Source organism: Microcaecilia unicolor, chromosome 2 (genome assembly GCF_901765095.1).
Source record: "Microcaecilia unicolor chromosome 2, aMicUni1.1, whole genome shotgun sequence".
Lineage (NCBI taxonomy): Eukaryota > Metazoa > Chordata > Amphibia > Gymnophiona > Siphonopidae > Microcaecilia > Microcaecilia unicolor.
The window spans coordinates 108,945,005-108,965,085 of NC_044032.1; the positions used below are offsets into that span (position 1 = coordinate 108,945,005).

The following is a 20,081-nucleotide window of genomic DNA, read 5'->3' on the forward strand; positions in this document are numbered from 1 at the left end:
GAATAGGTTAAATCAAGATGCACAGGATTGGAACCGTCAGGATTCATTTATCCCCTAAAACCAGTGTTCCCCAAGTCCGATCCTGGAGTACCACTTGCCAGTCAGGTTTTCAGGATATCCACAATGAATATGCATGAAAGAGGTTTGCATATAATGGAGGCAGTGTATGCAAGGGGTACTCCAGGACCTAACTTGTGAAAACATTGCCCTAAACTTCTGAAATGGGGCACCCCTACTCAGAGCTAGGTAATAAAGGAGCCTTGGATGGGTGAGTAAACACCAGAAGATCTGCTCCATTTCATATATCATCTTGCATAGGCTAAGATGTACATGTATGCAGCTTGTATGTCAAGAAAGTCCTTTATCCATAAGCCTTCTCCTTGGCATTTTAGTGCCCTCTGCACGGAGCTAATCTCCACATCTAAGAAGACCTGGGCCAGCTATTTGATTCAGGATGGGTTTCCCAAGATCCGTATGGATTAGATCATAAGCATTGATATACTGGAACATCAAAGCCCAGTATCCTATTTCCAACAGTGGCCAATACAAGTCACAAGTAACTGTCAAGATCCCAAAAGAGTAAAACAGATTTTTTGCTGCTTATCCCTGAAACGAGCAGTGGATTTTCCCAGGTCCATCTTAACTTTTTTTTTTTTTTTTAAATGAACTTATCCAAACTTTTTAAAACTCTATATAGTAACCGCTTTCTCAGGCAACCAATTCCAGAAGAGTGAAGAAATAAGTTTCTCTGGTTTGTTTTAAATTTACTACCTAATAGCTGAATTGCGTGCCCCCTAGTTCTGTATTTTTGGAAAGCGTAAACAAGCAATTCACATCTACCATTCTACTCCACTCAGTATTTTATAGACTTCTATCATATCTCCCCTCAGCCATATTCTTTCCAGACTGAAGAGCCCTAGACTGCTTATTCTTTCCTCATAGGGAAATCATCCCATCCCCTTTATCATTTTCATTGCCCTTTTCCAATGCTGCTATGTCTTTGAGATGTGGTAACCAGAATTACACACAGTATTCAAGGTGCGGTCGAACAATGAAACAAGACAAAGACATTGTAATATTCTCCTTTTTGTTCTCCATTCCTGTCCTAATAATTCCTAACATTCTATTTGCTTTCTTAGCCGTTGCTTCACACTGAGCAGAGAGTTTCAACGTATCAGATTTGATATCAGCTTTGGCGTATGTATACACAGGAAATCCAATACGTTAGCATTTAACTTTCAAAAAAGGAGACTATGATAAAATGAGAAGAACCGTAAAAAAAAAAAAAAAACTTAGAGGAGCTGCTACGAAGGTTAAAAATTTACATCAGACGTGGATGCTGTTCAAAAATACCATTCTAGAAGCCCAGGCCAAATATATTTCCTGTATTAAAAAAGGATGAAGGAAGACCAAACGACAGCCGACGTGGTTAAAAAGTGAGGTGGAAGCTATTAGAGCTAAAAGAAAATCCTTCAAAAAATGGAAGAAGGAACCAACTGAAAATAATAACAAACAGCATGAGGAATGTCAAGTCAAATGCAAAGCGCCGATAAGGAAGGCAAAGAGGGACTTTGAAAAATAGATTAATTTGGAGGCAAAAACACATGGCAAAATTATTTATAGGTATATTAAAAGCAAGAAGCTGGCAAAAGAATCGGTTGAACCGCTAGATGACCGAGGAGTAAAAGGGGGAATCAGGGAAGACAAAGTCATAGCGGAGAGATTAAATTAATTCTTTGCTTCGGTCTTCACCGAGGAAGATTTAGGAGAGATACCGGTGCCAGAAATGGTATTCAAAGCTGACGAGTCAGAGAATCTGAATGAAATCTCAATAAACCTGGAGGATGTAATGAAGCAATTTGCAAACTGAAGAGTAGCAAATCTCCTGGACCGGATGGTATTAATCCCAGAATACTGATAGAATTAAAAAATGAATTTGCGGAACTATTGTTAGTAATATGTCATTTATATTTAAAATCAAGCATGGTACCGTAAGATTGGAGGGTGGCCAACGTAATGCTGATATTTAAAAAAAGGTTCCAGAGGAGATCGGGGAAATTATAGACCAGTGAGCCTGACGGGAGTGCTCGGCAAAATGGTAGACACTATTATAAAGAACAAAATTACAGAGCATATTCAAAATCATGGATTAACGAGACAAAGCCAACATGGATTTAGTGCAGGAAGATCTTGCCTCACCAATCTATTATATTTCTTTGAAGGAGTGAAAAAACATGTGGATAAAGATGACCCGATCGATATTGTGTATCTGGATTTTCAAAAGGCGTTTGACAAAGTACCTCATGAAAGACTCCAGAGGAAATTGGAGAATCATGGGATAGGAGGTAGTGTCCTATTGTGGATTAAAAACTAGTTAAAAGATAGAAAACAGAGAGTAGGGTTAAATGGTTAGTATTCTCAATGGAGAAGGGTAGATAGTGGGGTTCCCCAGGGGTCTGTACTGGGACCGCTGCTTTTAAACATATTTATAAAAGATCTAGAGATGGGAGTAACTAGTGAGGTATTTAAAATTATGATGACACAAAGTTATTCAAAGTTGTTACATCGCAAGAGGATTGTGAAAAATTACAAGAGGAACTTACGAGACTGGGAGACTGGGCATCTAAATGGCAGATGACGTTTAATGTGAGCAAGTGCAAACTGATGCATGTGGGAAAGAGGAACCCGAATTACAGCTACGTAATGCAAAGTTCCACATTAGGAGTCACTGACCAAGAAAGGGATCTAGGCATCATCGTTGAAACCCTCTGCTCAGTGTGCGGCGGCAGCTAAGAAAACAAATAGAATGTTAGGAATTATTAGGAAAGGAATGTAAAACAAAAATGAGGATATAATGGCCTTTGCATCACTCCATGGTGTGACCGCACCTCGAATATTGTGTTCAATTCTGGTTGCCGCATCTCAAAAAAGATATAGTGGAATTAGAAAAGGTGCAGAGAAGGGCGACAAAAATGATAAAGGGGATGAGACGACTTCCCTATGAGGAAAGGCTAAAGCAACTAGGGCTCTTCAGCTTAGAGAAAAGACGGCTGAGGGGAGATATGATAAAAGTTTATAAAATAATGAGTGGAGTGGAACGGGTAGACGTGAAATCGCTTGTTTACTCTTTCAAAAGTAGTATATTTAAAACAAATAAGAGAAACTTTTTTTTCACTCAACATGTAATTAAACTCTGGAATTTGTTGCCAGAGAATGTGGTAAAAGCAGTTAGCTCAGTGGGGTTAAAAAAAAAAAGGTTTGGATAGCTTCCTAAAAAAAAAATCCATAGACCATTATTAAAATGGACTTGGGGAAAATCCACTGCTTATTTCTAGGATAAACAGCATAAAATATATCGTACTTTTTTGGGATCTTGTCAGGTACTTGTGACCTGGATTGGCCACTGCTGGAAACAGGATACTGGGCTTGATGGACCTTCGGTCTGTCCCAGTATGGCAATACTTATGTATCATTAACAATGACACCTAGATTCTTTTTCTGGGCTGTGACTCCTAATATTGAGATTAAGGAAGAAGATTAATTTGAAAATAAACACTGGAGAATGTGTGTCACCTTATGTACAGGTACCTAAAAATTTTGTAAAGGCAATTACAAGCTTGTTGAGATATACATAGTTTTTGTGAGGTTGTAAGTCACTGTGAACAGCACTGGAGGCTGGAGTGGGTAACAGATACTTGTCAAATATTCAGCCAGTGGCAGTCAAAAATGTTTTTTTTTTTTGAGTGTCGACCTTAGGTAGCCAAATTTAGCCCAGGATGCAGTGGCGTTCCTAGGGCGGCTGACACCCAGGGTGGATCACCGATGCCCCCCCCCCCCCCCCGGGTGCATTTGTTCTTGCTGGGGGTGGGGTGGGTGCCACGTGCCTGTCGGCTTTGCTCGTTCCGTGCTTCCTCTGCCCCGGAACAGGAACTGTTCCGGGGCAGAGGGAGCACGGAACGAGCGGCGCTGACAGGTGCGTGGCACCCCCCCAGTGGCATGCACCCAGAGCGGACCGCCCCCACCGCCCCCCCCCTAGGAATGCCACTGCCAGGATGTTCAATACCAGGTCCTGTTCAGGCACTAGTATTGAATGTCCAGTGCTCACCAGAAAAGTAAGCAATAGCTGCCAGTCTCAGCTGAATATTGGGTGGGACTCACATAAGTAGATCAGTCATTTTCTTTCCTCTCTCCCCCTTTGCAAAACTACTGCTAGAGCTCACAGTGGCCATTTTACAGATGGAGCTACCAGAGGCAGGAGTGTACTTTATGGGACATTTACTTAGGAGACTACTAGGTGGATAGAGTTGTTCCCAAGATTGTTTGATCTCTGGTACTGCACCACCGGGGAAATGCAACAGGAACACAGGACACCTTTTACCAAGCTGCGGCAAAATGGAGCCTGCGTTGGTGTTGGCGCGTGTTTTTGATGTGTACCGAGGCCCCCTTTTACCGCAGCTGGTAAAAGGGTAGTCTTTCTTTTCTGCAGGAAATAGCTGTGCAGCAAGTAAAGCACTTGCTGCGTGGCCATTTTGTGTGTGGGGGGTGGGGGGGGAGCAGCCCTTACCATCACCCACTGAGGTGGCAGTAAGGGCTCACGTGATAACCTGGCAGTAACCAGGCAGTGCATGGCACTGCCCGATTACTGCTGGGTACACCCCGGAGCTATAAAAAAATATATTTTTGCGCCAGATATGACGGCGCGCTGGGGGTGGGAACTACCACCGGACTGCTGCAGTAGCCCTGTGGTACTTCCTGTTTAGGGAGTAGTAAGCCTGCATTGGGCTTACTGCCGCTTTGTAAAAGGGGCCCAAAATTAGATGGTTATATGAGAAATTTAAGAAAGGACACTTAACAAGTGGCGTATTTTTCCTGTTACTATAACTTCTTAAATTGTTTTTAAGATTGGATTTAATTTTTGTAAAACATTTTGGTGTGTGTGTGTGTGTGTTTGTGTGTGTCAAATTAAGGGTAATATAGGGATTGGGATATATTTTTAGTGTGTGTGTGTGGTTTTTTTTTTTATTAACAGCTGTCTGGATTCCAAGTGAATGCTTATAAGTGTGGGCTATAGATATTAAACTAAACTGACCTATTGGAATGGAGAAGACGACACGTGAAGCTGGTTTGGGTATTAATTTTATATTTGTTTACAATGTACATCTGTTAATTGACAAAGCTGCGACCCTGTACATTCCGCTATGTTTTTTTTTTCCACAAAACAGTGTCTGCCTGTTATTTGAGGGAACCTGATCGGTATGGTGAAAATGCTAGGATGCCAGTGTTAATGAAGAGTTGAACACTACAAGTAAGGTTACAAAACAACACAGCACCACAAGCAATATCACCATCCCTTAGAATACAGTACCAATCACATGTACACTGAAGGTGTTACACACCAAAATAAATACAAAAAAAAAAAAGGATCCTGCTGCTCACAGTAACTAAAACCTTGAAATACTAAAAGTTACTATCTATAGAAAGTTTTAAATACAGGCAACACTTTGTCTTACATATTAATTTACAAGATTTTAGTCTCAAGTTTTAGGCGCCACATGTGTTTAAATATATTCATTTCTATAATGGACTAAAAGCTACTCTAAAAAGTTATAAAGCATTTATAAACAATTTCCATAGTACAAAATAAGGTGCCATAACACACTACAAGCTGCTGTGTCCTTCCAAGCAGATGATGTTTACAGCATGTTGGAGGACAGAGAAGCAGTTCATCTGACTGGGAGGCAAATCAGTCTTATAGTGCACCGTACAGAAAATTCAGCGTACAGGAAATCTTCTCTCTTCTCCCGACTTGAACAGAAAAAAAACCAAAAAAAACCCCAAAACACGTTTATGATGCTACTTGTTGCATGGGAGTCTCTACCCTGTATTCTTACATTAGGCAAGCTTCTGCTATTCTTAGGTAGGCGAAGTCTGATCACTTTAGTCTTGCTGCTTTCGTGCATGATCTATCGCTGTAAAATAACAACAAAGTTATAAAGGTTGCATGCTCATTCAACACTGCAAAGCAGACAAATTTAAAGAGTCCTCCTGGAAAATTAACATTTCAATTATCAGCATATCCACCCTGGACCCCCAATACACAAGCTGGCAAGTAATTTTAACTGAAGCACAGCTAAGAGACTGCACCATTCTCCCTAAATACTGGACCTTATAGATCTGCATTTCATTTTTATCTTGAACATGCGATTTTAACATTTACTAACATCATTAGCACGTGTTATTTGTCTCAGGATCCAGACGAATAAAATGGGTCCTTCAGGAGATTAGAACATAGCTCAAAAACCTAAAAACAATTTTCAAAGCTTTTTCCCCAGTAGCAGAAAACAGCCAGCCAAAAACTGATGTACCCACACTAGTCCCAACCACAGGTACTTTTACCTACAGCCAAAAAGTGGTGGGACTAGGTAACTGGATGGAGTGTATGCATGGGGCTTTCATTTTGAATGCTGTGCCTGTACTTTTCCTTAGCTATATTTTCACCTGCTTCAAAGGAAAGATAAATGTACATTTTATTTATTTATTAGGAATTATTTGCCGCCTTTCTGAAAGAATTCACTCAACGCAACTTACAATACATGAGCAGTGAACCCTATTCCTGCAAAGAGAAAACCTGTGTGGTGTTTCCCTTTAAAAACAGACTTACATACTGGCAGAAATAATGCACATACATGTGAACAAGCCCCACAGATGGTCTGAAGATTGCCTTAAAAACTGCATTTCACAAAATATGATGCAGGATATTTCAAAAGAAAATGATCACCAGCAGCAAGAGAATAGAAAGGGGCAGTTATTTGAAATGTAAGACACCCGATTATATGTATTCAATATATAGGGCTGTAGCTAGGTATGCATGACCACACAGGGCGCAAGGCAAACTGGGGCACCAAATTGCACCCTGTCCACCGACTTCCCTTGTCAGCACGATGCTTGGGGGCATGCTATAAAGGGCCCATTTCCTGCTTGCAACACTCCTGTAGGGCTGCACACAGAAGGCATTCCTTACTAATATCAGTGGCAGCTTATGTGCATCTGCAATTGTGGAACTGTACCCCCAAATTTAAATTAGGGTATTAGAGATGCAGAAAGAAATAGGGGGAGGATGACTGCAGGAAAGGAATCTGGGAGAAGAAGGGATGGAAAAATGAATTGGGGGGGGGGGGGGGGTGGACTAGTGATGAATGTTTGAGAGTGGTCTGACGTGGGTGTCAATGACCATCACACCACCTACTTTTTGACACATCAGCCACTACTGACTCAAACTGTTAGAATAAATGCCATCACACCACCTACTTTTTGACACATCAGCCACTACTGACTCAAACTGTTAGAATAAATGGTAAAATTATGTATCATACCTGATAATTTTCTTTCCATTAATCATAGCTGATCAATCCATAGACTGGTGGGTTGTGTCCATCTACCAGCAGGTGGAGATAGAGGGCAATCCTTTTGCCTCCCTATATGTGGTCATGTGCTGCCGGAAACTCCTCAGTATGTCGATATAAAAGCTCCATCCGCAGGACTCAGCACTTAGAGAATTACACCCACAAAGGGACACTCTGCCCAGCTCACCACCACCGAAACGGGGGAGGGGAATCAACCCAGCTCATCCCCACACAAGTGGGGGAGGGGAATCCGTCCAGCTCAATCCCGCGGAGCGGGGGAGGGACACCACACCCGCCGATGCGGGGGGATCCTGCAACCGCGGGAGGAGCTGGCTGACCCTAACACCGCCGAAGCTGGAGGGATATAAGGCTGCCCTACTGCTGCACGAAGCAGGAGGGAGCGCCGGCAGAATTTATGTCTCAATCCAGCCCCGTAAAACGGAGGGGAGGGGAATACAGCAGCTCACTGTAACACAAAATCGTCTCAACTCCAGAAGAATTCAATCAGAAAAACTTGAACACAAAGATCCTCCTGAACAGGAACTGAAGACTAAACTTGAACCTGAAATGCAACCAGAATATAAACAGTACAGATATCTGGGAGGGGCTATGGATTGATCAGCTATGATTAATGGAAAGAAAATTATCAGGTATGATACATAATTTTACCTTCCATATCATCATGCTGATCAATCCATAGACTGGTGGGATGTCCCAAAGCAGTACTCACCCAGGGCGGGACATAGAAATCCCTGACCGCAACACTGAAGCTCCAAACCGGGCCTCCGCCCGAGCAGCCACAGTCAAGCGGTAATGACTGGAGAAGGTATGAGCCGATGCCCAAGTTGCCGCCGTAAGACCAAAGGGGGAGGGATCCTCCATCACCACGGGACCCTGATGCAACAGGCCCCGCACCGCTGGCAGCCGCAGAGGGCCATCCACTGAGAGCCTGATCAAGTCCGCATACCAGGGACGTCTGGGCCAGTCTGGACCCACCAGGATTATCCGACCCGAATGCTTTGCCACCCGGTCTAGCACCCTGCCCAACATGGGCCAGGGCGGGAACACATAGAGAAGCTCCTGTGTCGGCCACCATTGGAGAAGAGCATCTACTCCCAGAGATCGAGGGTCCCGTCCTCTGCTGAAAAAGTGCGGCACTTGGCCAATGACACCATCAGATCTATGCTCGGCTGGCCCCAGCGCTTCGTGATGTCCAAGAACGCCTGAGCAGATAGCTGCCACTCTCCGGGATCCAAGGTATGGCGACTGAGAAAGTCCGCCTTGACATTCATGACTCCCGCAATGTGGGCCGCCGACAGCTGTTCCAGGTTCGCTTCCACCCACTGGCATAGATTCATGGCCTCCTTGGCTAGAGGGGCGCTCATGGTACCTCCCTGGCGATTGACATAGGCCACAACCGTGGCATTGTCCGACAGGACCCGTACTGGCTTCACCGCCAGTACCGGGAGAAACTCCAAAAGCGCCAACTGAATGGCTCTGAGTTCCAGGAGGTTGATAGACCACTTTGCCTCTGCAGGAGACTAGAGCACCTGCGCTGTCCTTCCCAAGCAGTGGGCTCCCCAGCCCGTCAAAGAGGCGTCCGTCGTGACGACAACCCACTCCGGGGTCAAAAGAGGCCTTCCTGCGGACAGCTTGTCTGGCCTCAGCCACCAGCTCAGCGCCCTGCGCACCGCTGGATCCAAGGGAAGGCGCACAGCGTAATCCTCCGACACTGGAGTCCATCGCTACAGCAGAGAGTGCTGTAGAGGTCTCATATGAGCCCTGGCCCAGGGCACTACTTCCATCGTGGCCATCATAGAGCCCAACAGCTGCACATAGTCCCAAGCCCGAAGAGGAGAGGCTACTAGGAACTGGTCCACCTGAGCCTGAAGCGTGACAATCCGATTGTCTGGCAGGAACACTCTGCCCACTTGGGTGTCGAAACGAACTCCCAGATACTCCAGGGACTGAGTCGGGCGCAGTTGGCTTTTCTCCCAGTTGATGATCCACCCCAGGGAGCTCAAAAGAGCAATCACCCGGTCTGAAGCTCTGCCGCACTCTGCATAAGAGGGGGCTCGGATCAACCAGTCGTCCAGATAAGGATTGACTTGTACTCCTTCCTTGCGTAGGAAGGCCGCGATAACCACCATTACTTTGGAGAAGATACGCGGAGCAGTAGCCAACCCGAACGGGAGGGCTCTGAACTGGAAGTGTCGGCCCAGGACTGCAAAACGCAGAAAGTGTTGATGAGGAGGCCAGATGGGAATATGCAAGTAAGATTTCTTGATGTCCAAGGATGCCAGGAACTCCCCTGCCTTCACTGCCGCTATAACAGAGCGGAGAGTCTCCATTCGGAAGTGTCGAACTTTCAAGGCCCGATTCACCCCTTTGAGGTCGAGGATAGGCCGCACAGAACCTCCTTTCTTTGGTACCACAAAGTAAACGGAGTAACGTCCCTTGCCAAGCTGATCTTCTGGCATCGGAACGACCGCACCCAGGCGGATCAGATTGTCCAAGGTCTGCTGCACTGCCACAGCTTTGACCGGAGACTTGCAGGGAGAGTGCACAAACCCGTCTCTTAAGGGTTGGCAGAACTCTAGCTTGTAGCCGTCTCTGATGACTTCCAGCACCCAAGCGTCTGAAGTTACCCTGGTCCACTCGCCCAGAAACGAGGATAGGCGTCCTCCAATCTGCTCTGGGCCATGGACCAGGGCCCCGTCATTGGGTACGAGACCCTGGGAGAGGACCGGAGGACGCACCTCCGGGACGGCGGTCTCTGCGAAAGGAATGCTGCTTGGGGGAGAAGTTCCTCTTGAAGGAAGAGGGGGCAGGGGAGCCCGACTTGCCCGGGCGATACCGATGGGCTTCCTGAAACCGTTCTTTGGAGGAACTGGGGCGGGCACCACTGGCCCGAGACCTGACCTCCGGTAACCTCTTGCCCTTGGAACCCCAAAGAGCAGCTTGCCTTTAAAAGGCAACTTAGCCAGGCGAGACTTAGAGGCGTGGTCAGCAGACCAATGCTTCAGCCAAAGCCAGCGCCGAGCAGAGACTGTCTGAGCCATACCTTTAGCCGAGGCTCTCAAGACATCATACAGCAAGTTTGCCAAGTAGGCCAAGCCTGATTCCAGGACCGGCCAATCAGCCCTCAAGGAAGGATCCGAGGGGGAAGCCCGCTGCACAATCGTCAGGCACGCCCTCGCCACATAGGAGCCGCAAACTGAGACCTGCAAACTTAAAGCAGCTGCCTCGAAGGACGACTTTAAAGCCGCCTCCAATCTTCTGTCTTGGGCGTCCTTTAGGGCCGTGCCACCTTCCACTGGCAACGCCGTTTTCTCAGTCACCGCAGTGATTAAGGAATCCACGGTAGGCCAAAGAAAGGCCTCCCGTTCGCCTTCAGGCAGAGGATAGAGGCGGGACATAGCCCTAGCCACTTTAAGGCTCGCTTCTGGGAAATCCCATTGAGCCGAAATCAAGGTGCGCATGACTTCATGCACGTGGAAGGTTCTAGGCGGGCGCTTCATCCCCAGCATAATGGCAGAGCCAGCAGAGGCTGAGGGAGAGACGTCCTCCGGAGAGGAAATCTTCAAAATGCTCATGGCCTGCACTAACAGGTTGGGCAAATCCTCCGAGCGAAAGATCCACGCTGCAGAGGGGTCATCCGCTCCATCCGAGCGGGAATCCGTCTCCTCCAAGGAATCCCCAAAGGACCATTGGGAGAACTCTGATACGCTGCCCTCATCTACATCAGAGGAGACAGAGTCCTCTAGGGCCTGGAAATCCACCCGAGGGTGTTTGCTTCCGGAGGCCTCAACCCCTTTATCAGACAGGGGAGCAGGGGCAGCGTTTTGCATAAGAAAAGCCTGATGCAGCAGCAAAATGAACTCAGGGGAGAAACCCCCCCCCGACTGTGCACTTCTGCAGCCTGGGCCACGGCCCTAGACGCACCCTCAACCGGCGCTCGCAAGAGCGGGGGAGAAACATGCTGTGCATCCAAAATGGCGTCCAGCGCGAAACTCCGAGAAAGAGCCGTGCGGGAAGAACGGCGTTTAACTTTTGCCGCTTTCTTGCCGTCGCCCGAATCAAGGGCGACCATAGCATTAACGTCTCCCACCTCGAGGGCGGCCCAAGAAGAAGCCGTCCGAGCAGAGTGGCCGGCCAAAATGGGGGGGGGGGGGGGGGGGGGGGGGGGGGGCGAGCAGCGGGGGATGGGTGCTTATGGCGGGAAAAACCGCCGCACCGGAGGAAGAACCGGGACACTGACCAGACTCCAAACTGATGCCCAAAAAAGGCAATTCAGGCTTTGAAACCCCTGCATCCCCGCACACGCGGTCCGGGGAGCGATTCTTCGCGCCCTCGCCCTCCGAAGCCATAAGCCACGTGGAGACCGATCGGGGAACCCCCTGCCCGCTACTAAAGGTAAAAATTACCTGCTTCTCGCTCCGAGCTGTAACGAACTGGTGTCCCAGTGAGCAGCTGCAATAAACGCCGATATAAATGTTGAAATAAACGCCCTTAAAGGACGTCCCAAATTTTTTTTTTTTTTTTTAAACAGAGCCAGCGGGAGGGGGGAGAAAAGGAGGGACCTGGCACCACCAGGTTTGCACTTGCTCAAGAAGAGCCCTCAACCCCAGGTACTCAACAAAACCTAAGAATTAGGCTTGGAGACCTAGCAAGAGCTGCTGCTGTGTGTGACCACCACCTGCTGAGATAGAGAACATACTGAGGATTTTCCGGCAGCACATGACCACATATAGGGAGGCAAAAGGATTGCTCTCTATCTCCACCTGCTGGTAGATGGATACAACCCACCAGTCTATGGATTGATCAGTATGATGATATGGAAATGTAGACTACTGCTCCTGTGTAGCTACAGTTATTTACATATAATTAAGCATAAGAGTTCCAAACAAGCATGAATTTTATGGGGCATATATTTCGTAACACAGTCAGCAATAAAACTTACCTAAGTATCTTTATCCACTTAATGATACCCTGTATATGCAGCGTCACTTTCTGTTAAAATGCTCCTGAATAGATTCAGCTATAGTTATTTATTTACGGATTACTAGGTTAGTACAAAAATGCATACATAATAAGGAATGCAAATGTAAAAAAAAAAAAACCATTTAAACCAATGCAATGATTTGATTAGCATACGAATAGCTGAAAAAGACACAGAATATTATATACCCTAAAAATGTGGATAAACATTATCTAGTTACCTTATTGCAGGGGTTCTCAACCCAGTCCTTGGGACACACCTTGCCAGTCAGGTTTTTAGGATACCCACAATGAATATGCATGAGGCAGATTTGCATGCTCTACCTCCACTCTATGGAAATTTATCTTGTGCATATTCATTGAGGCTATCCTGAAAACCTGACTGGCTAGGTGTGTCCCAAGGATTGGGTTGAGGACCCCCGCCTTATAGGAAAGCATTACATAGTGAGAAAGTTATCTGGTGACTTTTAGCCAGATGCCTTTGAATATTGAGAGCTATCAAGTTCAACTAAATCATGTTCTCGGAACACCCAAATAACTTGCTTCTTTATTAACCATATACATTTTTTTTTTTAATCTAAGATTTGCCCAAGTAACTCCCTGAGGTTACCTGGACAAATCTTTTGATACTTAGAATTTCATTTTCAAAGTGAAGAGAGTTTATTATTTAATTCTATTTTTTGACCTGATATTTTCCTTCTGTTTTCTTTTTGGGCTTCTCTAGCTTGAGAGGAACCAGGCCTGGGATCTCAGGCACCATGAACTTCATTTGATTCCACTCAGGGATTTTTCTTTTTTATATACTCTCCCCCCCCCCCCCCCAACCATGCATGCCACTTGATCAATACAGTGAAGATCCTGCAACAGGGCTCCTGCCACAACCCTGCAATCGTGCACCGTGAATCTAGCCACTAGATATCACCCTGCCTCTGCAGCACTCCAGCCCCAGATGAACTGGGAAGCAGAAGGACTGAACCAAGTAACTGCCACTAAGCCCCCAGGCCAGACAACAGTAGAAAAGATTTAAATGCATACATTTGGGCACTGCAAGTGCCATACACCACTGATATGCAAGCATTTGATCCAGCAGATTCTGTACCTTTCTGAACACACATGCACATTACACAGTACAAGTACACAACCAGGTCAAACTACCGTGCAGAAATCAATTTTAAACAAGGGTGAGAAGAGTGCATAAAAGGGGATTCAGTGTCTAAACACAAAGCAGTCAAACCTCCCCTCCTGCAAATGCAACATACATTTTTAAAAATGTTAATAATGTATAGTTCTAACTATAATATATGCTTACACTGTGTCAGGGCTGCTCTTCGGTGCTACCACTGAAAGATCGACTCCGAACATGATTCCTCAGTTGCTCTATTAGCTCAGGATTCTGCTGCTGTATCTGTTGAGCAAACTGCTGTCCGCTGCATTAACAGTTTTACATAACTCAGTAAGTGAAAAATAACCATTCCTATGACACAAATAAAAAGTCTTGATACTAATATTAAAAGATCACACTACAAAAACAATAAACTACTGCAACTTTGATAAATATAAACATATACTATTTCTTGAACAAAAATTATTTTAAAACATTGTGAGATAGGTTTGACAAAAATTTAGTTATCATACCTTTTGCAGATTATGAAAAAGCTAGAACACTTACGCTTGTATAAGGCTCGACAAGTCTGTGAGACCACCAACACCTGCAGCAGGGCCAGCAGTAGCGTTTGACATCATCCCTGACATTCTAGAACAATTGAAAATTCATTGGCACTTCCTTCTCCATCCTACTTGCAGTAAAAGCAGACTCTTATGTGCACATACTTACAGCTGTTGAACTTGTGGATTTTGCATTAAACTTGCTGCCTGGAAAAGAGGAGGCATCTTCAGTTACACAACCAGTTAGACTCCACAGAGTCAGGTCCACCCAATTAGTGGCAGCAGACCAGGGCAATGAAAGGAGAACAAGAGGTAGTATCAATAAAGAAATGAATAAAGAATAAATGAAACCCCCTAATTTCTTATTTGTCCTGTTAGTTTGTCTTGAATAGATTGTAAGCTCTGTTGAGGGAAAGGGAAATGGGACTTCATATACCGCCTTTCTGAGGATTTTGCAACTACATTCAAAGCGGTTTACATACATTCAGGTACGTACTTTGTACCAGGGGCAATGGAGAGTTAAGTGACTTGCCCAGAGTCACAAGGAGCTGCAGTGGGAATCGAACTCAGTTCCCCAGGATCAAAGTCCACTGCACTAACCACTAGGCTACTCCTCCACTCCTGTTCTCTTATGTGTTGCTGTACAGTGCTGTCTAGTAGCACTACAGAAATAAGAGGTATAGTACTAGTAATAAACATTTGCACTGTCTACTGCCCACCCACGTTCACCTCAAGCCACCCCCTCCCAAAATAATAAAGGGGCCCTTTTATGAAGGCACGCTGAAAAACAGCCTGCGGTAGTGTAGACGCATGTTTTGGGCATGCACAGAATCATTTTTCAGTGCCCTGTAAAAAAATGCCTTTTTAAAAATTTTTGCCGAAAATGGAATTTTTGTCTACCGGTAAAGTCTCATGTGGTAACCGGGCGGTAATGACCTACGAACGTCAAATGTCACTTGGCGCTCGCCCAATATGCGTGTCTTTGGACACGCATATTGGACGCGTGCCAAAAATGAAATTACTGCAAGAGCCATGCAGTAGCCGGGCGGTAACTCCATTATGGCGCGCATAGATGCTTATGTGGCTTAGTAAAAGGGCCCCAAAATTAGCCATAGCTACATCACTGGACAAGTCAGCTCGAAGAATCCAATATACAAGACTGATCACTTTTTGGTCAACACAGAGACTGTGATTCTTCTAAATATTCTCACAAACTGCCTATTAAGTAACATGAAAGATGTGCATGTGGATGAACTGTATCAGGGGCGTAGCCAGACACCCAATTTTGGGTGGGCCTGGGCCCAAGATGGGTGGGCAGAAGAACTCTACCTTGTCCCACAAGTGATTTGATCTCTCCCTCTCTCGCCTGCATACCATATGGTCTCTCAAACATCCCCCCCCCCCCCCCCCCCCCCACATACCTTTTAAATAGATTTTCACCGGCAGCGAGCAGCAACTAATACACACTGCTCATGTTGGCCCTACAGCATTGATCAGTCGCTACTTGCTGCAGGTGAACATCTATTTACAAGGTATGCAGGAGGGCCAGTTGTTGGGAGTTTTCGGCTGGTGGGGCTTGGGAAGAATGCCTGCCAGCCACATCATAGGTGTACTGCTACTGGATGGGCCTGAGCCCAAAGTGGGTGGGCCTGGGCCCACCCTTGGCTACACCACAAAACCAATAAAATACATGACAAAAAAGACCAGAGAGGCCAATGCAGTCTGCCCACCCCAACTGCTTGCGATACTCTATTATAACTCTCCCTTTCTCAGAGGTCTTCATACCTTCTTCAATTCTGGTTTTTGTCTCTACCACCTCCATAGGAGGTTGTTCCATGTAAATCTGCCCTTTCTGGGGTGATATGATACAGTCGTTTAAATAGTAACTGTAAAGGGGGGGGGGGCGAGTTTCTTTCAATTGAAAGGAAGCTCTGGAATGAGGGAACATAGAATGACGGTGAAAGGCTGGAGTAATAGGAAACAGAAAAAAATAATAGAATAAAAAAATAATTTAAATAGAAAAAAAGAGAGAGCAAAAGAAATAATCTAGATTGGAATAGATATACTTTTCAGCCTAAGGACCAGACTAGTAGCTCTGACTAGGTGGAGGGGGAGAGGGGAGAAGGGCAAGGGGGAGGGAGATTCCCTCCCAGGAGGAGCAGTGGGGAAATGGAGAGCGAGGTACTGCTCAGAGTGGATTTCCTATGAGCCCTGGTGGGATCATTTCCAGTGTGATGAAGTGGTATGTTGCTACAGCTGCAAGCTGAATCACAGAATGTTGCTCCAGGCTAGGCAAAATCATCCTGTGGACCACATCTGCCAACATTTGATCTAAACAACATTTTTGAAAATTCTCTTTTTAATTAGAACTTTTTTTTTAAATAAAAGCTTTCACTAAATGTTGGCTTTTTCTGTAAAGACATAAAACTAATGCTAATTTATGCAAATAATCAAGCTAACAGACAAAGGAGTACAAAGAAATGTGGCACAGAGACTGCTGAGACAAACAATGCATACTACAGAAAACTGACAGCGGTTCCCACGCTGAAATTCAATAAGTAGCTGAAAAATCTTAATACGTGTCCAAAGTTTGGAAAGCCTGAAATCGGTCCACCTCTCACATGCTGCCTAAAATCTGCAAAACCAGAAACCCTGACAGACTAACTATTGGCACAGAGGAAATATCTGGACTTATAGGAAATAATCTTACAAATGCAAAGTGTCTATAAAACTGCACAGCTATATACACACATAAATATACGCATTGAAAAGACTGTATACACTTATATGCACCACATACAAGTGTTCCAAGGAGCATAGTTTAGACAGAACAGGGGCAAAGCTTCAATGTACATGTATATTTTATAAAATAAGCTGGTACACACATACATACAGCACATGCGCACATTTACACTTTCTTCAGAGCCGGCGTCAATTTATGTATGAGAATTTGCACTACTGAGGCTGGTTCTGGGGCTTATTTTATAAATCAAACGGGGCCTATAAAATAAGCACTTTTTTGTTACTTTGACATTAAGTGTCCTCTTATAAAATTATCCCCATAGAGAAGATTCTTAAACCCCAAGACGACAAAAAGCTTCATAAAAGACACCATGGATTTTCTGAACACTGTCCCAGTTATAACAGAAAAAGAGTCACCATCTGCCCGTGCAGATGGCAGAACTATATGTTGCAAAGATCTGAACATATCTACCCCCCTGGACCCCCAAATGCACAAGCTGGAAACCATTACAAAATTGTCAAACTCATCCATCCTTCACACAAGACTGTGTTGTCACCAAGCCTTCAACATCTGCTGAATTTGGTCACACATCTCAAGGCTGCTGCCTACTCTCTGAAGGAATGCAACATGCCATGCGAACCTGGTTGAGTTCTTGCTACTATTCTTGCCACCTGTTTTGATGTCATTTGCCCAGAGTTCCTGGGTTCTATGCCATGAATACATGAAAACTGGCCTTGGCTGATGACATCAAGAGGGGGCAGAGCTTTCAGCGCACACTACTCTACTAGGTGTCAGTAATGGCTGAATGGCTATGACAATGGGTCCAAGTTCTGGTTCAAATACTACTTACTATGGAGCTGCTCATTCATTTTGGTCCCAAAGAGATCCTGTGAGAGGATCTGCTGAAGGGAAGAAAACTTCACTGGTGAATATTTTACCTGCTGCGAAATTGCATTCAAACTCAGGAACAAGTAGATTTAGAGGGGCATAATCAAAACCAAGTTTTCATGAGGGTGGGGCAACCGTATTATCGAAACAAGATGGGCATCCATCTTTTGTTTCGATAATACGGTCGGGGATGCCCAAATCTCAACATTTAGGTCGACCTTAGAGATGGTTGTCCCCTGTTTTCAGTGATAATGGAAACTAAGGACGCCCATCTCAGAAACGACCAAATCCAAGCCATTTGGTCGTGGGAGGACCCAGCATTCGTAGTGCACCGGCCCCCCTCACATGCCAGGACACCAACCGGGCAACCTAGGGGGCACTGCAGTGGACATCAGAAATTGCTCCCAGGTGCATAGCTCCCTTACCTTGTATGTTGAGCCCCCAAAACCCACTCCCCACAAATGTACAACACTACCATAGCCCTAAAGGGTGAAGGGGGGCACCAACAAGTGGGTACAGTGGGTTTGTGGTGGGTTTTGAAGGGCTCACATTTACCACTACAAGTGTAACAGGTGGGGTGGGGGGGCCTGGGTCCGCCTGCCTGAAATGTACTGCACCCACTAAAACTGCTTCAGGGACCTACATACTGCTGTCAGGGAGCTGGGTATGGCTGGCAAAAAATATTTTTAAAGTTTTTTTTTTTTTTAGGGTGGGAGCCACTGGGGGAATAAGGGGAGGTCATCCCCGATTCCCTCCGGTGGTCATCTGGTCAGTTCGGGCACCTTTTTGAGGCTTGGTCGCAAGAAAAAATGGACCAATATCGGCCAAGTGCTCGTCAGGACCCCCAAAATTGGCTTTCGATTATGCCAATTTGGGCGACCCTGGGAGAAGGACGCCCATCTTGCGATTTGTGTTGAAAGATGGGCGCCCTTCTCTTTCGAAAATAAGCCTTTTAGTGTAAAATAGCTAATCTCAGTGTCTTTACTTCAAGTCATTCTGCTTCTTTAGCAAAGGCAGTTTAGGGAATAGTTTAGCATCTAAAGTCTCAGAATTTCATATAATAGCTGTTTTAGAGCATAGTTTACCTAAAGTTACTATTTTGAACACAGTATCAGTGTAGAGTACAGCTAGCATTTAAAGGAAGCCTCTGTTTAGAGTTTAATGTTCTGCTGTGGATTGGGTTAAAGATAGAAAACAGACAGTAGGGTTAAATGGCCAATTCTCTCCATGGAGGAAAGTGAAGTGCCACAAAGATGTGTACTGGGACTAGTGCTTTTTAACATATTTATAAATGATCTGGAAATGGGAATGATGAGCGAGATGATCAAATTGCAAAGGACATGAAACTATTTGAAGTTGTGAAATCACCTGCAGACTGTGCAAATTTACAGGAGAATCTTGAGAGGCTTGAAGAATGGGTATCCAAATGGCAGATGAAATTTAATATGGAGAAGTGCAAGATGGAAAGAACCATTCAGCTATATGATGCTAGGTTCCACATTAGGAGTCACCACTGAGGAAAATAATTTAGATTTTATCATTGACAATATTTTAAAATCTGCTGCTCAGTGTGCAGTGGTGACCAAAAAAGCAACACAATGTTAAGGATTATTAGGAAAAGAATTGCTCCATGGTGAGACCACACGTTGAGTACCGTTTGCAATTCTGGTTGACGCATCTCAAAAAAAAGATATAATGGGACTGGAAAAGGTACATAGAAGGATGACCAATATGATTAGGTGGATGAAAGGACTTTCATATGAGGAAAGGCTAAAGAGGTTAGGGCTCTTCACCTTGGAGAAGAGAAGGCCGAGGGGAGTTATGATGGAGGTCTATAAATTCCTGAATGGAGTGGAATATGAAAATGTGGATTCATTGTTTACTTTTTCAGAAAATGGATGGTAAAAAAAAGACCAAGAATATTAAAATGCCTCTATCGTTCCATGGTGTGACTTCACCTTGAATACTACATTCAATTCTGGTCACTGTATCTCAAAAAAGATATAAAGAAATAGAAAAGGTTCAAAGAAGAGTGACCAAAATGATAAAGGAAATGGAACTCCTCACATATGAGGAAAGGCTAAAGAGGTTAGGCCTCTTCAGCTTGGAAAAGAGATAGCTGAGGGGAGATATGAACAAACCCCTGAATGGTGTAGAATACGTAAAAGACCAGGAAACAATGAAATTACCCTGAAATATTTTTAAAACAAGTATAAGGAAATACTTTTTCACTCAAAGAATAGTTACGCTCTGGAATCCACTGCCAGAGGATGTGGTAACAGCGGTTAGTATATCTGGGTTTAAAAAAAAAGATTTGGACAAGTTCCTGGAGGAAAAGTCCATAGTCTGCTATCGAGATAGATATGGGGAAGTCAATGCTT

At 44.9% G+C, this 20,081-nt stretch overlaps 1 protein-coding gene across 2 annotated transcripts in view; it reads right to left on the bottom strand.

The window, feature by feature from the left end:
* Nucleotides 1-5,120: 5,120 nt before the first annotated feature.
* Nucleotides 5,121-20,081, bottom strand: part of SGTB (small glutamine rich tetratricopeptide repeat containing beta) — a 63,361-nt gene continuing 48,400 nt past the window's right edge. For both annotated transcript variants that reach the window (XM_030193198.1, XM_030193199.1), the window contains exons 9-12: nt 14,239-14,276; nt 14,074-14,157; nt 13,714-13,831; nt 5,121-5,969 (exon numbers count right to left, since the gene is read on the bottom strand). In XM_030193198.1, the coding sequence (XP_030049058.1) occupies nt 13,720-13,831; nt 14,074-14,157; nt 14,239-14,276 (234 nt within the window). In that variant the 3' untranslated portion in view covers nt 5,121-5,969; nt 13,714-13,719. The remainder of the gene's footprint in view (nt 5,970-13,713; nt 13,832-14,073; nt 14,158-14,238; nt 14,277-20,081) is intronic.